Here is an 18,228-nt window from a genome sequence, read left to right as displayed (position 1 = left end):
CACTTACCCCTGTTTGTAATTCAAATCAATGGACTCGGCAAGGCAGCATAAAACGCCATAACACACCAGCTTTGTATCACTGCAGCGTGTGCAGAAGCCTATACATACATACAACTGTGTGTTGAGCTGGTGCAAGAAATAAATATGTCCAGATATACACTCTCTGTGTTTACATGCATGCACACAAATACATAGTGATCAGATAAGGACAGAAGTTTGATTTAGCTACACTGGGGTATTCCCATAAACAGATTTCTTATCAATTCAGATTTTTCTGAAATGATTGAGTAAATATGTGCTTTATTTTCCACTGCCTAAAATCTCATCATGTGATTTTTCATACTTCTGACAATTTAAAGATATTTGAAAAAAAGAGAGCTTGTGTATAACCTCTGGCAAATTCTAATGCTTCATGAATTATTAAATAGATCAATGATAATCCCAGATTAATTATAATCGAAACAGAACAGTTTCCTATATTACATTTGGGCTAAATACCCATTGTGCTCTGTGGTTGATATTTTCCTGTTATTAATTGTTTACACTATCACAGCAGTTCATTGTTAGCATAGATTAGCTTTAGTGCGTGACGTGGCCACATTGAATTTATCATTGTGTTATATAAAAATGTAGCTTCTGAATAAGGGCAGGGGGTTTAAGTGAGATGAGAAAGGCCGCAGAGAACAGATGATTTGAGCAAGCTCTGGATTTCCTACCTTCCTTAGTAACTTCAAAAACAAAATACTTTTATTTGACATAATAATTCAACATTATCAAAGATTTGACTCAATCAGTGTGATCAGAGAATAAAAAAGGAGAGCTAATTGTAAGTAGGTCTTGCATAAAGGAATAATGTAATTGTTGCAGTCTGAAGCCCTGATTAACATTTACCCAATATGATATTGTGCCTGAAATGAAATTATTATTATTCCTAAATAAAGTCAAAGAGTGTGCCTGGTCCAGTGTTTCTTTCACCCACAGTGAGCTGTCAGCCAGAGTTAGCATCACCTTTGCAGATCAGTAGCACAGGATACCATCCTCTCCCTCTTGATCTAGAGTGAGGACATATTGGCCGTAAGGGAGCTGCATCTCCCCTGCGTCAACGCTGTTTTCTCTACTAGCCCAAATATGTCACTCACGGCAGCTCTTTCTGCAGCCGCTAGCTACAACAGAGTCCTGTATGCAGCTGGGATGCTTCCCAGGCCAACTACCACACAAAGTAATAAACAGCCTCACTGCTGCTGCACAAACTGGCCTGAAAATCATAGCCAGAGCCTTTATCATTCATGTGATGCACATGTCAAAAGTCATTAACTGATATGGATTTTGGTATTGTCTGTGTCTTGGAACATTACTGACGCAGATAAAGCAATCATTAAATCATCTTTAAACACTTTGTGTACAGTTTTGATGAATCCAGATATATGACATTGGAGCATTGGATAAAGAATGATGTGCAGTGGAGGGTAAAGAGCAAGATTTTCACTCCACCAAATGTTAACACAGCCTGGCTCATGGTTGCCTGTTCCTTGTTGTGGGGGATCTCTTCATTGTGTGTGATGCTTCTAAAAATAATATTTAAAGCATCCAAAACCTCATTAAAAATGTACTCAAGCTGCATTGGGAAGAAAGATAAAAGTCTAAGTACCAACTTGAGAAAACGCAGAAGAAATCTGATTGTGAAAAATACAGAAAAGATGTCATTTTTTTAAAAGACACTGACTTTTCCTCTCTCTGTTTCTCAGTCAATAAGCACAAACCATGGATCGAGACGACATACCACGGGATCGTAACGGAAAACGATGACAAAGTACTTCTGGACCCTCCTCTAATTGCACTGGACAAGGATGCTCCTCTACGCTACGCAGGTGAGAGAGGAGGTTTAATGATAATGCTGCTGCTGCTCCTTTACCCCCTCAGCTTCACTTCACCTGGAATAATTCATTATGAAATTAATGAAAAAGAAAAAGCATACTAATTGCTCTGTACCATTAAAGCTTTGAGATTATGTTACATGTTACAAAAAAGCTTCACTTTACATGTTTTAATTGGTTTATTTTACCAGCATAGCTTCATATCATGGAAGTGCAACCCCAAATCTTGCCTTAATTTCATTCTTTCTGTGATTATATAATTTAGATTTGAGATGTTAACTCAGTGGTGAATGAGAGAATAACTTTGCTTATTGTTGAATAATCATTAAATGCACATCTGGTAGAGGACTATGGTATTTTTATGAGGTGCCTGACATACAGCTGGCTACCATATCCTCCAGAGCCCTTTTGATATTCAGATCAAAAATAGTCTCATACTTTCATGTTTTTTCAGCACAGTTTAGTGTGCTTTATGTACCAAGGCAGCATTCGCTCTCAGGTTTTTAATCACACCAGGATTGACTCTGGCAAAGATCCAAAGCACCACGGAACTGGAAATGATTTTCCACCATTTCACATCACATGAGCTGTGTGATCTTTTGTCTGCGAGTCTCTTCACATTCGCGCTCTCACTTCACTTGATATGACCAATTTAAAATTATCACAGATTACTGCTCCGATTTGGCAAGTAAGTCTTTAACGTCCACTTGCCTAACAGAGGAGATTCCACACGTAATATCCTTCACAATGTTGTGAAATCTGATTGTTCTAAAGAGCTGATCGGCCTGGCAGGCAGTACACAGTTTTTAAGGTGGACAGCTTCAGCAGTTTCCGAGGGGCAGGGAGTTGGATAGTTTGCCCATTCTCTGCATGATGCCTGTCTCCTTTCACAGCAAATTAGCGTTGAATACAGAGCTTGGTGCTCCCATTTCTTTCAGCTAAGGCTGTTTTTTTCGATAAGCGGGGCTCTGCAAATGGACCTCGTGTCCCTGTGAACTAGCGCTCTTAAGACAGAGCAAGCAGTCTGGCTTCACGTGTCAGCAGGGGTGACCAGTTCTGTCGTGCCAGCCTCCTTCTAGTAGGTCCATCTGTGCCAACGAACAAGGTTCACTGTATAGCTGCCCAAAGGCTAAAGAAGCCCAATCACATGCTCTCATGTCAGGTTAATGTGAACATGTGAATATTCAGCATGAATGAGGATCTACAATAACTTAAAAAATGAGCTTTGTGTTCATGAATGACTGGGCTCAAAAAACAAGCCAGGAACACAAAGTAGGGAGCGTATTCCTACCAGATCTGGGTTATTTCATTCAGTTCCTGTGAGTTGATGCCAGTGAATATACAACATATTGATCTATCGGCCAGGAAACATTCTCATATTATAATTCACTGTATGTATTTAGTGCCAGCGGTTAAATGACCACTGCAGGTCAATCCTGTAGAGTCAGTGCGTAATAATCACTGTGATGGCCGACCAGAGCCGAGCCGAGGGGCCTGTGTGACCGGTGAGAAGCCCTGGAATTCCTGAAGCCCTGGTGTGAGCCGGTCATTAGAGCCGTGCTTAACACGGAGGCCCACAACTCCCACTGCATGACTGGCCCTGAACAGCAGTTTTTTTTATGTGAAATCCATTTCTAATTGTCTACTAGGTGAAAACTAAATGACCCGGTCCAACCCACTAGAGGCCCTGACAGGGCTTTAAAACAAACCGCTAGGCAGAAAAGGACTTAATACACATCATCATTTGGGAGATTGTACTATAAAGTAAAGCATTTTTAATTATTATCAGAATGACTTAAGCAATCCATCCACTAGTTTTCCAAAATGAAAAATGTGCAGTCTTTTGAGAAGTGAGATGAACTTGTTGAAGGACAGATGCTCCAGAATCCAAGAAAACAAGCTGAGAATAAAAACTGATATTTCTGTTGCTTGTACTTGGATGTTCTGTCACTTTTCACTTGTTTCTTCTAAAAAAGAATTGCTGAGCCTTGAATAAAATTGCAAAAACTTTCACAACCGGCTTTTCATAAATGTTTTAATCCCTTCTTTCTTTCAACTGGCAGAAGAAATTGTAATTGTGAGAAGCTTAATAAATATTCTGTTGGTGATTTTGTAACTCATTGCGTAGAGTATGCGTCGTTCCTGTCTTCTTTTCCTGTCTGTTTTCTCTGAGATTCTAACTTTTCTTTTAACTGATCTGGGTTTATCTTCTCTCCCTTCCTTGTAGAGAGTTTTGAGGTGACCCTCACCGAAGAAGGTGATCTTGGGCTCTTTCTTCTGCCTTGTGCTTAGTTTTTACTATTAACCCACTAACGCAAAAACAGCATCCACACTTTTACACAGAAACTCCCGCCATGCTCTGTAATCTACCCATTTGGTTTTCTCGATTTTATGTTTTTCTCACCCTCAATTTTTTGGACTTCCAACAGCTGGATGAAAAGTGTGATGTGGGGCTGACTTTACTTAGAAATATCTGTGCATGAGACATCCATTGCAGTTTGCAGACCCTAACAGTTTTTCAGCTGTCACCAGGAAACAGAAAGCTGCTTTAAAACAGGAGTTTTCAGTCACTTTACTGCCATTTCGTCCAGTTCAATCCATTCAATTAAAAAAATATGGATGGTAAAGCCAATTTTTGACACATTTAATAATTAAGTAAAATCTGAAAGGACACAAGAGGTTTTCACAACCTCTAAACACACATTTGAGCAGAAATTGACACCATAATTGGTATTTACAGAGGATAATAGCTCTGAACATGTCTTAAAAGGCATCATCCATTGTTGTGGTGCCTCTCTGTGACCTATCAGATCTATGCAGGTACAGTGACTCCTGTGGACTTTTCTTACATTAAAGTCTTCATCTGAAAGCTGCTGAGATTGTTAACTAATGCAAACTCTCTCTGCTACAAAGTTTCTGTTGTTGCATCTCTGCCTCAGTGGATCTCTTGAGTTAATTCTCCACCACTAATCTACCATTAGCATGGCTGCAGTTGTCATTTGATGTGGATGTCAAGCAAGTTGATATTTCTAACCCCAGTTCTCATCCAGTACTTTTTGTTTGAATAAGAGTAGTGTTAAAGAAGCCATTCAGTTGTTCTATGATTTCATATTATTTGATTCATTTTGCAGTAGTTTTGGGTGAGAGGGCGAAAAGACTTTCTTTGGTTAAGAAAAAAGTATTTTGGTCGTGTTGGCTTTTTCTTTCACAGACCTTTTCGGGTTTTAACGACTGAATTGGTGCTTGTTACAGTGCTATTTTACAAATCTTAATTTTGTTTTTTTGAGTTTTTTTATTATGTAAATAATGGTTTCTATCATACAAATAGGCTGTATTTTTTATTCATTATAAAGGTAAATGATCTTCGCTTCAAATGCTGTTTTCTTTGTACCTACATTTTGGGCTTGGTTTTATGAATTTGATTTCTAATATCCTAAGTACCCCTGTGAAATGCCTGTCCATATCTTTTTCGGTTTCTGCCTGCATGACTGGATGCAATGTTTTCAAGTGGCTTGGAAAAGACACTCCGTCTTCTATGATACTAAACGTCCCACACCCTCTCCCAACTCCCACCCAAGTACTCACCCATATGACAGTGCTTTTGGGCTTCCTCCACAGACACCACCCATCCCAATCTACAACTCCCTGGCACCCAAAATCTGTGGCTGATCTTTTTTTCTTTTCTTTTTTGCGTGAATTTATGGTTTCATTGTTAACATAATTTTTCATTTGAGCAATAATACCCTACACCTGACGTCAGTTATTGTGAGCAAAATCTCTTTTGGCTCTTGACGTGTTCAGGTGAGATTTGCGGTTTCCGGATCCACGGGCAGAATGTCCCCTTCGAGGCAGTGGTCCTGGACAAGTCCACTGGCGAGGGGGTCATCCGAGCCAAGGACAAGCTGGACTGCGAGCTGCAGAAGGAGCACACCTTCACCATCCAAGCCTACGACTGCGGAGAGGGTCCCGATGGCGCCAACATGAAGAAATCCCACAAGTGAGTCAACCTTTAAACCTCGGGTCGTCCTGTCTCCTTAACCAGATTCTGTTTAGTTTGACTGTTCAATCAGAGTGCAGTCAGTTCTATTAAAAATATATGGTTTAGCATTTATATATTCAGGTCACAGAAAATGATTACAAAATAAATACAGATTGAAACATAAAATGAAAACCTGCTCTCTCATATTATTGGGGATTCATTAAGGGTGCTTTCACACCTTACCCTTTGGTGTGGTTCATATCAACTCTGCTTTCACATCAACAATAGTTAAGTTGTGATTTTTACCTTAAATTGAAAAGCTTGACTTTAATGAAACCCTTCTGCTGATTGAGATCTTTTGGTAAATATGCTTAAGTGAATGCACATCAGAAATCAGCAAGTGAATCAGCAGTCAGCTAGTTACTGCTCTAATCAGATCTAGTTGAAGTCTGGACTAAGAAAACTTATAGTCAATTATTTATTTGTAAGAAATGTATGACAACTTGCTGTCAGTCACCAAAATTTGATTTCTCCAGGTGTGTCCATGAAGCACTGATGAAGCAGGATAACAATCGCCAAAATGTATTAAATGAATGAGTAACCTGTCAGTCCATATGACATGTTAATTCCTCTTTTGCTACTGATATTAATAAGTCAATGTGAAGATAAATGGACCAGAACTCATCATCATGAAGTGTGACAATAGAATATTTTTCTTTGGTTACATTTTAAGTAAGTCAGTCTTGAACATCCCCACCTGACAGTCCTAACTCAAGCATGTCTCTTTCAGGGCCACTGTCCACATCCAGGTAAATGACATCAATGAGTATTCACCAGTGTTCAAGGAGAAGTCCTACAAAGCCACCGTTATCGAGGGAAAGAAGTACGACAGCATCCTGAAGGTGGAGGCAGTTGATGCTGACTGCTCTTTCCAGTTCAGCCAAATCTGCAACTACGAGATCATCACTCCTGATGTGCCCTTCACCGTCGACAAAGATGGTAAGAACCTACAACTAGCAACCTTGTGTTGTCAGGGGCAACACATGTTAGGGAAAAGCAGCAGTGCATGCCAAAATGCCACAATTTCTATGACGCACACACACCACATTGTTCCGTGTAAACGCAAGACTGTCATTTAGAATTCAAGGCAGCTTCTTGCCTTGTGAAACGATGTTGGTCTCCCTGAAATGCCACCAGAGTTGGACATTCATGTGGGACTATAGGGATATTGATCTTTGTGTCTTGTAAAACAAAATTAAAGATCCAGGAAAAAAGACATCAGATATCAAGGCTCAGCTGATGTGACGCCCGGCGTTGATAAAAAGGAAATACAGACAGGTGATAATAGGAGGAGAACAAACAGTGTGAAGATGAGTGATGTTGGGGAAGTAGCTCAACCCTGACAGCTAATTAGTGCATGAGGTGGGAAAAAAAGAACCCGTGATGAGATCGGATCTTAGTCAAATAAATTCCTTCACTTTATTTGAATCACTTGCATGCTTATTAGGCTACACATTAGCTTGGTAATGAACTCTCAACATAGCAGCTTGAGGAAAAAGATGCAAGTCAAAATATTACGATGTGCTCCTCGAGAGATGTCAATTAGTGTATTATGCTTTTAGTTTAGCTTGACAGTGAATCACTTCTGGGCCTTTTAGCAAAGATGTCTATTTTGCAGCTTTCAAAAATCTTGAAAAATAGTGTGCAGGGTTTTGGTGTGCTGCTTATTAGCTCTTTTTTTAAATAAATTTCCTAGCACAGCTGCTGCTTTGAAATTAAACAAAGAGCGTCCCTGGCACACTCTCCTTTTTCCTTCTTCACTCAGGCTTCATCAAAAACACAGAGAAACTGAGCTACGGCAAGGAGCGCATGTACAAACTGACTGTGACAGCCTACGACTGTGGAAAGAACCGAGCCTCCGAGGACGTTTTGGTCAAGATAAGCGTCAAGCCCACCTGCAAACCCAGCTGGCAAGGTATTAAAGCTCTCCTCTACTCGCTGTACCGACCATCACTGTTTAAGTATGTCTCTGTGTTGAACAAAAGCGATCCACCAATCCAGAGTCCACACAGGCTGCCATTGTCAAAATGGGATATTTAAGCTGCAAAGGCTTTTACTGTGTTGTGTTGTGAAAGAACTGAAGTACTTGTTGAAGAGTAATTGCTATTGACAGCCTCGGTATTGACTGCTCACATGTTATCGGTGCTGTGCTGAAGGACATCTTTTCATTATACCCTACCTCTGGCTTTGTCTTTCAGGCTTCAACAAGAGGATTGAATACGAGCCTGGCACAGGGAGCCTGGCTCTTTTCCCCAGCATGCACTTGGAGACCTGCGATGAGCCAATCACGTCCATCCGTGCCAACATTGACCTGGAAACCAACCACATTGGCAAGGGCTGCGACCGTGATACCTACTCTGAGAAGTCTCTGCACAAGCTGTGCGGTAAGTAGGTGCTCCACTGGAAATGGTTATTGACAGTAGTGTATCATTGGAATAAAAATATTTTTTTAGGCAATCCAAGTGCGCTAAATAATTGCCTTTTGCACTCTTTGATTGTTTTCTAGGAGCCAGCACCGGCACCGTGGAGCTTCTGCCTGCACCCAGCAGCTCCGCAAACTGGACTGTAGGGCTGCCCACTGATAACGGGCATGACAGCGACCAGGTGTTTGAGTTCAATGGCACCCAGGCCATCAGGGTCCCAGAAGGCATGGTGAGCACCAGCCTGAAGGAGCCCTTCACCCTCTCTGTGTGGATGAGACATGGCCCCGGGGCCCATGAGAAGGAGACCATTCTCTGCAACTCTGACAAGACAGGTAGTGCACCTGGAGAATCTCCAGTTCGACTCTTAGTTTGATGTTTAATGAGCTGATATCAGTTTGCAGGTTGTCAACTGCTAAAAAAAGGACAAAATAATATACATAATTAATGGCATAATTTGTGATCCAAATAGAAAACAACCCACCATAATACAGATATGAACGTGACTCACTCCTGTTTCGATTGTCAGGTCTTCTAATGCAAAGACTACCGCTGCATGACAAGCACACAACTCAAGATATTTTAGTTCATTTTCATGTTTCTGGTGTTGTTCAAGGGTTGTTTACCTGAGTAATATTTGTACAAATCTTGTAAACAAAAGGCCTGTACAGTTCAGAAACAATTAACTTACATTGTTTTGTCAAGTCAAACCCTGAACTTATATGTGACGTTACCTGTTATTTATACAGTCAAAAACTGATTGGACCATTTGACATTAATGGCAGAAACACGTTAAATCAGCCCCAAACAATATGAAAACTTGTACCATACAAGTATTAACCATTGTTAACACCTGACATGCACTCAGTTATCTAACAATTGTCTGGAAAATATCTGGTATCTACTGTTAAAACCTGCGTTTCTCAGAGAGTCTGCGCTGGCCTTTCCATTTCTGTCAGTAGCTGTAAGTAGACTTCCTGTAAGTCGCTTTGGATAAAAGCGTCTGCTAAATGACTGTAATGTAATGTAATGTAATGTACATTTTGCGTGTGGTCTTCTTGATCTTATTGACTGTAAAGTCTCTGCCATGGTCAGTGAGAGGCAGTTCATCAGCTTTTGTTCGACTGCTTATATAAGAAGGATTACATCAGAACGGCTGTGCCCCGGACAGGAAGCTCCCATCCCGAGATCTCAGCACCATTCATGACCTCCATTCAGCACGGCATCTGTTTCACAGAAACATTAATGTCTCACATTCAGCTCTTCTACATTTGAGCCTTAAGTTATTTATACTGAAACTGCATTTTGAACACTAAACCTGTGAAGCATGGACATTAGATTTTAGACCCCCAATGTGACCACAAATGCTGTGAAACAATTATGTTAACCATCAAATCAGTCCGTCTGTTATTTTTTTGCGTAATTGATTGTTCAGTTAAATGCACACCATACGTCAGCTTGCTACTTATATAACCCACAGTAGCAAGCAGACAAATCTTTATTTGAACTGTTGGGTCAAGTAAATGGTTATATATAAAAAAAATGTAATTAATTTTTCAAAGTGGAAATTGAATTGACTTGCTGTAAATTGAGCAATTGATTAGATGTCTTATAATGGAACACTTATTCTGCTTTAGCAATGTGTTACGTTTCACCCAAGGCCGGGATGTGAGTTGACTCATGACTGTCCCTTAGTATGGATATTAATACACTGTGATTTTAAATTACAATCAGGCCAGAGTCCAGTATCCTATTTCTGAAACATGATATGTTACTTCCTAAAAGGCTGGCATGCTGTTGATGTGATTATCTTAATCAAATGAGAGGATGATGCAGCTTTTCAGGTCCGTTAATGTTTTAATTACATAGACCTGCAGTGTAACCTGATGCTCTCTAACTTTACCGTTTGACATCATATGACAGATGGTTAGATGATTGGTTAGATATTGTAATAGACGAAGCCTATATATATTGAGAAAAGTATTATAAATGTTTTAATCTGTTTAAGGCTTAACAGCCAGTAGCTGTTTAGTACAAAGATTATATGTACAGGTGATCCTGACTTTTTGATTTCTATTGTTTTGGACAGCTTCCGCCAAGAAAATGATCTATGGTTGCACTTCCAGTGTAGAAAATAGTACATTTGTCAATAGGAACTGGTTGTAGAACTGGTTTCAAAGTGATCTTTTCTACCACTGTGATGTTTGTATGTTACGAAATTGTCATGGGCTGATAATATCCAAAATCCAAAATAGGCACATAGCAACAGACTTCTGCTTGCAACCTTCATTGTTTACAAGTAACACAGTGTCCTCTTTTTTGTTAGTCATCAGTAAATATAACACAGTAATACCGCAGGCTAAACAAGGTTTTTTTTGTTACTGATTGTAGTTGCTTTCTTGCTTCCCATGGCCTCTATAAGAGATGCAGCTGCTGAGTTTATAAAATACTAATACTAGTAAATGTCTTCTTTTCAGTCTTGTGTTTGGCTGTTTAAAATGAGCTAAAGTTTCATGTCTTAACCTCCCCTCTCATATTCTCCACTGCAGAGATGAACAGACACCACTACTCGCTGTACGTCCACAACTGCAGGCTGATCCTCCTCCTGCGCCAGGATCCATCAGAGGCAGAGAACTACAAACCAGCCGAGTTTCACTGGAAACTCGACCAGGTCAGCTGCTCCTAACACCAAACTTTGTTTTTAAAGGTTTAGCTTCAACAACATGATAATTAACCCAGAAAAAAGTCATGTACAAAGCATTATGTAACTTTCACGGTCCCAACAGTTCAGCTTTTACATTCCCTCTGTTGTGTTCTTCACAGGCGTGTGACAAAGAGTGGCATCACTATGTGCTGAATGTGGAGCTCCCCACTGTGTCTCTGTTTGTGGATGGCACTACATTTGAGCCCTTCCTGGTTACAGAGGACTACCCACTGCACTCCTCCAAGATCGAGAGCCAGCTCACCATTGGTGCCTGCTGGCAAGGTAAACTGTTCGATTCATTTTTTAGAGGAATGCTGTGTCAGAATACATTAATATACACTTATATTCATATCAAGTCTGAAGCGCAAAGACATTGTAAAGAAAGCCGTGAATCTCTTTTACATATGGTTTCTGTAACTTTTTTTCTATTTCTGGTGGCTAAAAGATTCTTGAATGCAACCTGATAATCTGTTATTATATTATGATATATGATGTATTTGTTGATTAGAGTCTTTGTAAATTTGCAGAATGCATGTTATTTTATTAACTCTTTGTTATATTCTTAAATGATGCATCCTGGCCTACCTATTTAGCATCTGAATCTCTACTACAGATCCTCAACCTTCCTCCCTGTCTCTCCTTGCTCTCTTGTTTCTGTCCTTTACAGACAACTCAGGACATGACAATGACACTGAGTCAGTCTCTGAGCCCGCCTCAGGTTGCTCAAATCTTTCCCTTACTCCTCAAATATGTCCATGTGTCCACAATGTCCCACCAAGCTAACTGCATCGTCATACCATTCCGAATGATTCTTACACATTGTAGATGCAGAAAGATTTGTTTTTTCATAAGTGTTTGGAGCATGATGCGGAATGGATGAATGTGATTTTTAAAAATATATTTTTATGCTGCCTGCATAATTTTTTCGGTTTTGTTTTCATCATTCTCTATTTATACGCTCTTCTCACTGCAGCAGCCAGTTTTTCACGACTGTCTGATACAGCTGAGCAGAAATAGACATATAATGAGCACAAAAATCTGACCTGGCTGCAGCATTATTGGTCCTGCAGGCTCTCCTTTCAGAACTTGACCTTTGGGTCAAAAAAAAAAAAAAAAAAAAGAACTCCTCCATATCAGATAACAGGGATTCAGCAGCACACACACACACATCACTGGATGACAGTGTGACCTTGAGACGTGGAAGGGTCCAGATTTGTCTCTGACTCTGCAGTGGTGCAGACTTATACTCATAACGGTTTAGGGGGAAGACACAGCAGTTGTTTCACCTCTCATTTGGCAGGAATGATGCACCTCACTGAAATACTGAAATACACAGTAGTATTAACATTTCAAGGCTCACCTTTTTTGTGTATTTTAAAATTTTGCAGTGCTCATATTATTAATTTAAAATAAGATGAACAAAAGGGACGCATTTTTTTCAGTGGTAAGGCAGTGGTTCACCCTCTTAATGCAGATGTTGCATGCATAAGGCGTGTATACGCTCATCCATCATTCTCCTGTCTCCCTCACTGGGCCTCAGGCCTTGTGAGGGCACACATACTAACTTGCATGAACGCCATTCACACCAGCTTTGCACATTGAGACAGCATGCTTGAATGAAGTCTGTGGAATGTACACTTGAGTAACTACGACTTTGTGTTTGTTACTGTTTTCTTCTCCTCTTCGCTATCCTGATGTACCCAGGTGGAAATGCTAGAATGGCTCAGTTTTTCCGGGGGAACCTGGCGGGGCTGATGATCCGCTCTGGCAAACTGGAGAACAAGAAGGTGATCGACTGTTTGTACACCTGCAAGGAAGGACTAGACGTGCAGCTGCCCGAGGAGGTTGCTTCTGCTGTCAAGGTGAGGAGAGAAGGGTTTTAGAGACGCATAACAAACTCAGCCTCAGTCAGGCTGGACGAAGTATATGTTTGCATCAAGAAAATGGTCCAGCTCAGGTGTTGCAAACCTTTTAGGCTTGTTATCCAAAATAGTGACTCCCTACTGCAAGGTTTGAAAACACTGCTAACACTGAAAGAAAAAAATATGTGAATTAAATGTGTAACCAGAAATGTACCATTTCAGCTATAAGGTTACTATTTACAGGATCCCCTGGACTGTGAGGAACCTGGACAGTGCTTTTGTGACACATGTTAGAATAATTAAACTAGCTTGTCACGTGTTTTAATTATTTGCTTAGTGTCAGCTTGAGAGCACACACTAACACAGTTTTGGGTGTAAGCATGGCCTTAGACTATCTTGCCTCAAATCACACAGTCCGTCACCTTGATTTCTTCTCTCAGGTTGAGTTCAACCCCAACCAGTCCTCTCTGACCGTGGAGGGCGACGACATTGATGCCTTTGACAAAGTCATGCAGCACATCTCCTACTTGAACTCCCGCCAGTTCCCGACCCCTGGCATCAGGCACCTTCGCATCTCCACCACCGTCAAGTAAGTAGCAGAAACCAAAAACCCTTCACCAGTGATTATCTCGTGTCACCTCGTCTGTAGCACCAGCATCCAGACGTTTAAGGAAACCGGTTCTTTCTGCCTTATAGACAATCAGAGAGGGACGGTCTGTCTGCTTAAAATGTACGGATGGTTTCATGAGGAAATATAGAAGTCAAAAGTTTTTCCTTATTTCCATAACAAAGAGGTTAAACATAAAATGTATGACGAGCTGTAAAAGTCTGCATCGTGTTTGCCAGTTCTGTTTGATGATGATTTTTTTGATAACAATTATGTATTCAGGGCTGAAATGTAGATAACAAAACAGCATTACATTTACAGAGGATGTATGAAAAGAAAGTATTAAGTCTTAAGGTTTCTGCTGAGTCTACTTGAAGATCAGTTCCAGTTAGTGTTGCAGTTAAACATTGCTTCTAATTAGCATATGCACACATTTGCATCAGCACTGAGTTTAATTGGTTGGACTGAGCAATTATATAAATAAATATAGAGGAAATAAGCAATTTTTACGTGGAGATATATTCACAGTGAAATGAAAATGACCAATTTTTACCTTAAAAGTAAGTAAGCTTTTTCTCCACACCATTACGTATACAAAACTAAGAATATGTTCATGTGTTTTTCCATCCTAGAAAAGATCATAGTATTTTTTAGTACTTACTACACATCCCAACAGTTGGAGCACATCACTCCTGAATAGAGTTTAAAAAATTGCTACTTCACATCATCTCCCTTATTATTGTTCAACTTTATCCTGAATTGTGAAGCAGTTTCTTAAGTCTGTTTTAATATGAGCGCTATGAATGAATCATTGATCACCCCTCTGACCTTTAATTATATTGATGATTGAGAATTTACCACAATGATAGTTACAAAAATGAAATAGCCACCGCGGTGAATAATGACAGCTGCTCTGTTACCGCTGGAGAACCTCGACAATGCGACACAGATGCTGAACTTTCTTTGCCAAAATTCTCATCGACAGGTCCACATTGTGGTGGGGCTGGCACAGGTATCAATGTGCAAACGGATGTTAAAGGGCGTTACTACAATCATTTATGGCTAACTGGGGGTGTGGAAATTAGGCTTTTGCACGTGCACCCAGTTCCACAAATATTGAAATTCATAAAGCAGAGGCAGGCGTCAGTGTGGAATTATAAATCTGACAAAAATAATGCGTATGCATATTCCTGTCTTTGAGTATATAAACAGTCTTGAATGCACACAGACTTTTATGCTGGTCCCTGGTGGCTTGACTTTGCTTGCGTAACTGTCCATTTCAGTGTTTTCTCTTTTACCCATCACCTTGCCTGGACTGGATAAACATTACATTATGGAAGCAGGGTACAATCAAAAGACCCCTTTTGTCTTAAATAGCAGAGAGAGAACTGGCAACTTGATCAAACTATGATAAAACATCCAGGTTCTCAGGTATTCAAACTTAAATCTTCCCCCTAGATGTTTCAACGAGGAGTCCTGCGTCACAGTGCCAGATGCCGAAGGTTATGTGATGGTGCTGCAGCCTGAGGAGCCCAAGATCAGCCTGAGTGGCATCGACCACTTTGCCCGCAGCGCTGCCGAATTCGAGAGCCAGGAAGGTGTGACGCTGTTCCCCGAACTACGCATTGTGAGCACCATCACCCGCGAAGTGGAGGCCGACACTGAGTCCGAAGCAGCAGAGGGAGCTGATGATGACCCTACAGGTGAGAGAAATGCTCATATGTCACCTACGATACCCCCGGATAATGTTATAGGGAATTTGTATATATAGCTAACCCATTTTCAGGGGATTGATTGGTTCATCTTCTAAGTTATATACATAGATTTTCTACTTCAGAACTACCACATGTGTAATGTTAGTCTTGTGCCCTCTGAGGCAGTACAATACACAGTGATACTCTATCCGTGGCCTTGGTTTGAATGGCCTTTGACACTGAATGTGAACGTACTGTTGATAGCGGAGTAGATATACAGTAGCAGGTGATTGTGAGATATTGTGCCTGGAGGCCGAAGGGATTGGACACAGGCAGAGAGCAAGGGAGGGAGATAAGTTGTTTACTACTTTCTGGGAGGGGCAGTGACCAGCCAGCCATCTGTTGTATGAGCTGTCGCGTGCATGGGCTAAGACGTGTAGAGACAATGGACCTGACACAGATACAGGGGGATACAGTGTCCTGTGGTGAACAACGGGCCATATGGGACAAAAGGGCTTACAGAGATCTGTAGCTATTACCTACATTACCCTGCCCCACCCTCCACAACCAACAAACAAGATGTCACAGCAGATGACTAAGAATCAACTAATTGCACCTTCCACTGAGTCAAAAGGTGCAAATTTGTGCATGGAATATTAATCTGTTTTACAAGCAAAATGGAGAAGACACGCCGCCCCAGCTGGTCCATTAATTACAGTTAAATTAATAGTATAAATAAACAAATAAAACATGCACTTTTTTACACAGTCTGTTGTTGACAAAGTAGCACCACACTGCTTTTTAAACACTCAACATGAAACAAATTTGCTGTTCACTACACTGTGGTCAACCTGCAGTAGTTCATGGGCAGCTATCTAGCCTACCTGTTGTATTGATAATGTTAGTTGCAGCAGCTCAAGTTGGGCTGTACTATTGCTGATTATTCCTAATGATCAAGCTGTGGTGGCCCTTGTGTTATCATCTAGATTCAGTTCTTCATCCTCCCCTTTCTAACCCTCACCCTTTCACCACGAATGGCTTTTTAAAATAACAGAGTTAAGAAGAATTAACTAGTGTTAGTTTTTTATGAACTGGTAATTTCAAATAAGCAGGATCATGTTTTAATTGATTGATTGTTTGATATAGGAAAAAAAAAATGTTCTCCTCTTGTATACATTTCAAGTGTTAGCTGGGTCAGAGGGTAAATCCAACAATTTTTAACATTAAGTCTGAAGATGTTGAGTTAGAAAGAATATATCTCACCAGACCTCTGTCGTTTGCTCCTCATCTCTGCTGGAGGCTAGCGACTCAACACTACATAAGCTGCTACTAGCATTGGAATGTCAGAATCTCTGACCCAACTGTCAGTGGTTTAATTGCATTCTGGGTAATGTAGTTGGCAGTTTCTGATTCGTAAGAAGAATGTATGGAATAAATAAGACAGCATCTCTGGTTCTGCAGCATTGATCCATGTGTTATTTAAATTGCCCATCATTAGTCCGACATGTAATAGGAGTGCAATGCTAAATATGTGGAGAACAAACTTACATTACAGGCCCTGATGGACGATCCTAAGCCCTAGTATTTTCTCTCCATTGCTCTTTCAGTCCAAGAGACAGTGGTGTCAGAAGAGATCATGCACAACCTGGACACGTGTGAAGTGAGTGTGGTGGGAGACGAGCTGGACGGGGAGCACGAGGGCCTGGAGGTGGACATGCCCCAGCTGCAGCAGCATGGCCTGGAGATGAGTTCCTCTAACCTGGGCCTCGTCATCACCGGTACGGACACTGAGCTTCCCAAATATAGCTGTGATGCAATGATAGCTTTGCAGCAGATGTCTGCTTTACATAAGAAGGAGATACTCTGAAATCTGTGAAATACTTAGGCCTCACGTATTAACAAATAAACATATGTATCTATATAAAAATGTTCAAGTGTAGTCATTTACAAATACCAAGTCTACTGTTTCACGGGTTATAATCTTTAAGGATACATTTCTAAATCATCTTAAAACCAGCTTTATTTTTTTACAAACATGTGCTATTCCACAGCAATACTCTATTCAATAGTGCTTCTCTGGTGATTGCTGTTCAATTGTATCTTTGACACAAGCTCTCCTCTGTATGTTCCAGGTGTGAACACCATGGCCAACTACGAGCAGGTCCTGCATCTTATCCGTTACAAGAACTGGCACACTGAGGCCCTCTTTGACAGGAAATTCAAACTGGTCTGCTCCGAGCTCAACGGTCGCTACATCAGCAATGACTTCAAGGTCGAGGTATGACTGAGCATTTGTTATGTGACGCATTCAAAAACAGAGGAGTGCAAGCAGTGCCCGAAATACTTGAGCTACAATCTCAACATTTTGCGACAGTATAAATATGTGTGTTTCTGGTTTTTATTCTCTCTAGGTGAATGTCATCCACACAGCCAATCCTGTGGAGCATGCCAACAACGCCATAGTGCAGCCCAACTTCATTAACCCTGTGCATCATGCCTCTGTGGATCTGTCCGGTCACAACCTGGTCAACGCTCACCAGGCCTCAGGTACCGCAGCATGTGAAACGTCAGGGCTCAAAAAACATACACAATGTTTCTTCATTATATACATTTTATTTTATTTTCATCACTTGAAGAATAATGCTTCAACTTCTCATTTCTGCAAACTGAAACTTCACCCAATTTGCAGCATTTTACTCATATATTAAAATGAATAACAAGCAGCATAATCACACTAGAAATCTGCTTAATTGTTGTTGCTGTAGAATTTTTTTTTTAGCCTCTGGTGTGTCAAGCATGGCTAGGGATGGATTACAATCTATTAACCAGAAGTAGGGCACGTATGAATCGCTGGTTGTTTGCTGTTTTTTTTTTTTTTCTGTGGCACAAGTTTAGGGATTACACTTGAGTGCTGTCTGTGACATCTGTACACATGGCGGTCTGAACGCAACCTTTTATTTCCTGGCTTCAGTAATCCTCTAGGCTGTCAGGCTCACTAAGCCTGCCACGCAAAAGAGAGGCCCTTTCC

At 40.7% G+C, this 18,228-nt stretch overlaps 1 protein-coding gene across 1 annotated transcript in view; it reads left to right on the top strand.

Moving 5' to 3' along the window:
- The window catches only part of clstn1 (calsyntenin 1), a 33,048-nt gene that overhangs the window by 11,879 nt on the left and 2,941 nt on the right, over nucleotides 1-18,228 (top strand). Inside the window, exons 2-17 of the mRNA XM_054608662.1 lie at nucleotides 1,746-1,868; nucleotides 4,102-4,131; nucleotides 5,676-5,871; nucleotides 6,644-6,852; nucleotides 7,679-7,828; nucleotides 8,112-8,297; nucleotides 8,420-8,668; nucleotides 10,883-11,004; nucleotides 11,157-11,319; nucleotides 11,705-11,755; nucleotides 12,742-12,899; nucleotides 13,340-13,488; nucleotides 14,965-15,209; nucleotides 16,808-16,978; nucleotides 17,333-17,478; nucleotides 17,612-17,747. Of these exons, the coding sequence (XP_054464637.1) occupies nucleotides 1,746-1,868; nucleotides 4,102-4,131; nucleotides 5,676-5,871; nucleotides 6,644-6,852; nucleotides 7,679-7,828; nucleotides 8,112-8,297; nucleotides 8,420-8,668; nucleotides 10,883-11,004; nucleotides 11,157-11,319; nucleotides 11,705-11,755; nucleotides 12,742-12,899; nucleotides 13,340-13,488; nucleotides 14,965-15,209; nucleotides 16,808-16,978; nucleotides 17,333-17,478; nucleotides 17,612-17,747 (2,484 nt within the window). The remainder of the gene's footprint in view (nucleotides 1-1,745; nucleotides 1,869-4,101; nucleotides 4,132-5,675; nucleotides 5,872-6,643; nucleotides 6,853-7,678; nucleotides 7,829-8,111; nucleotides 8,298-8,419; nucleotides 8,669-10,882; nucleotides 11,005-11,156; nucleotides 11,320-11,704; nucleotides 11,756-12,741; nucleotides 12,900-13,339; nucleotides 13,489-14,964; nucleotides 15,210-16,807; nucleotides 16,979-17,332; nucleotides 17,479-17,611; nucleotides 17,748-18,228) is intronic.

This window comes from Anoplopoma fimbria, chromosome 12, assembly GCF_027596085.1.
Source record: "Anoplopoma fimbria isolate UVic2021 breed Golden Eagle Sablefish chromosome 12, Afim_UVic_2022, whole genome shotgun sequence".
Classification (NCBI taxonomy): Eukaryota; Metazoa; Chordata; class Actinopteri; order Perciformes; family Anoplopomatidae; genus Anoplopoma; species Anoplopoma fimbria.
The sequence above is the reverse complement of the archived record's forward strand: the minus strand, read 5'-3'. Positions and strand labels throughout refer to the sequence as shown.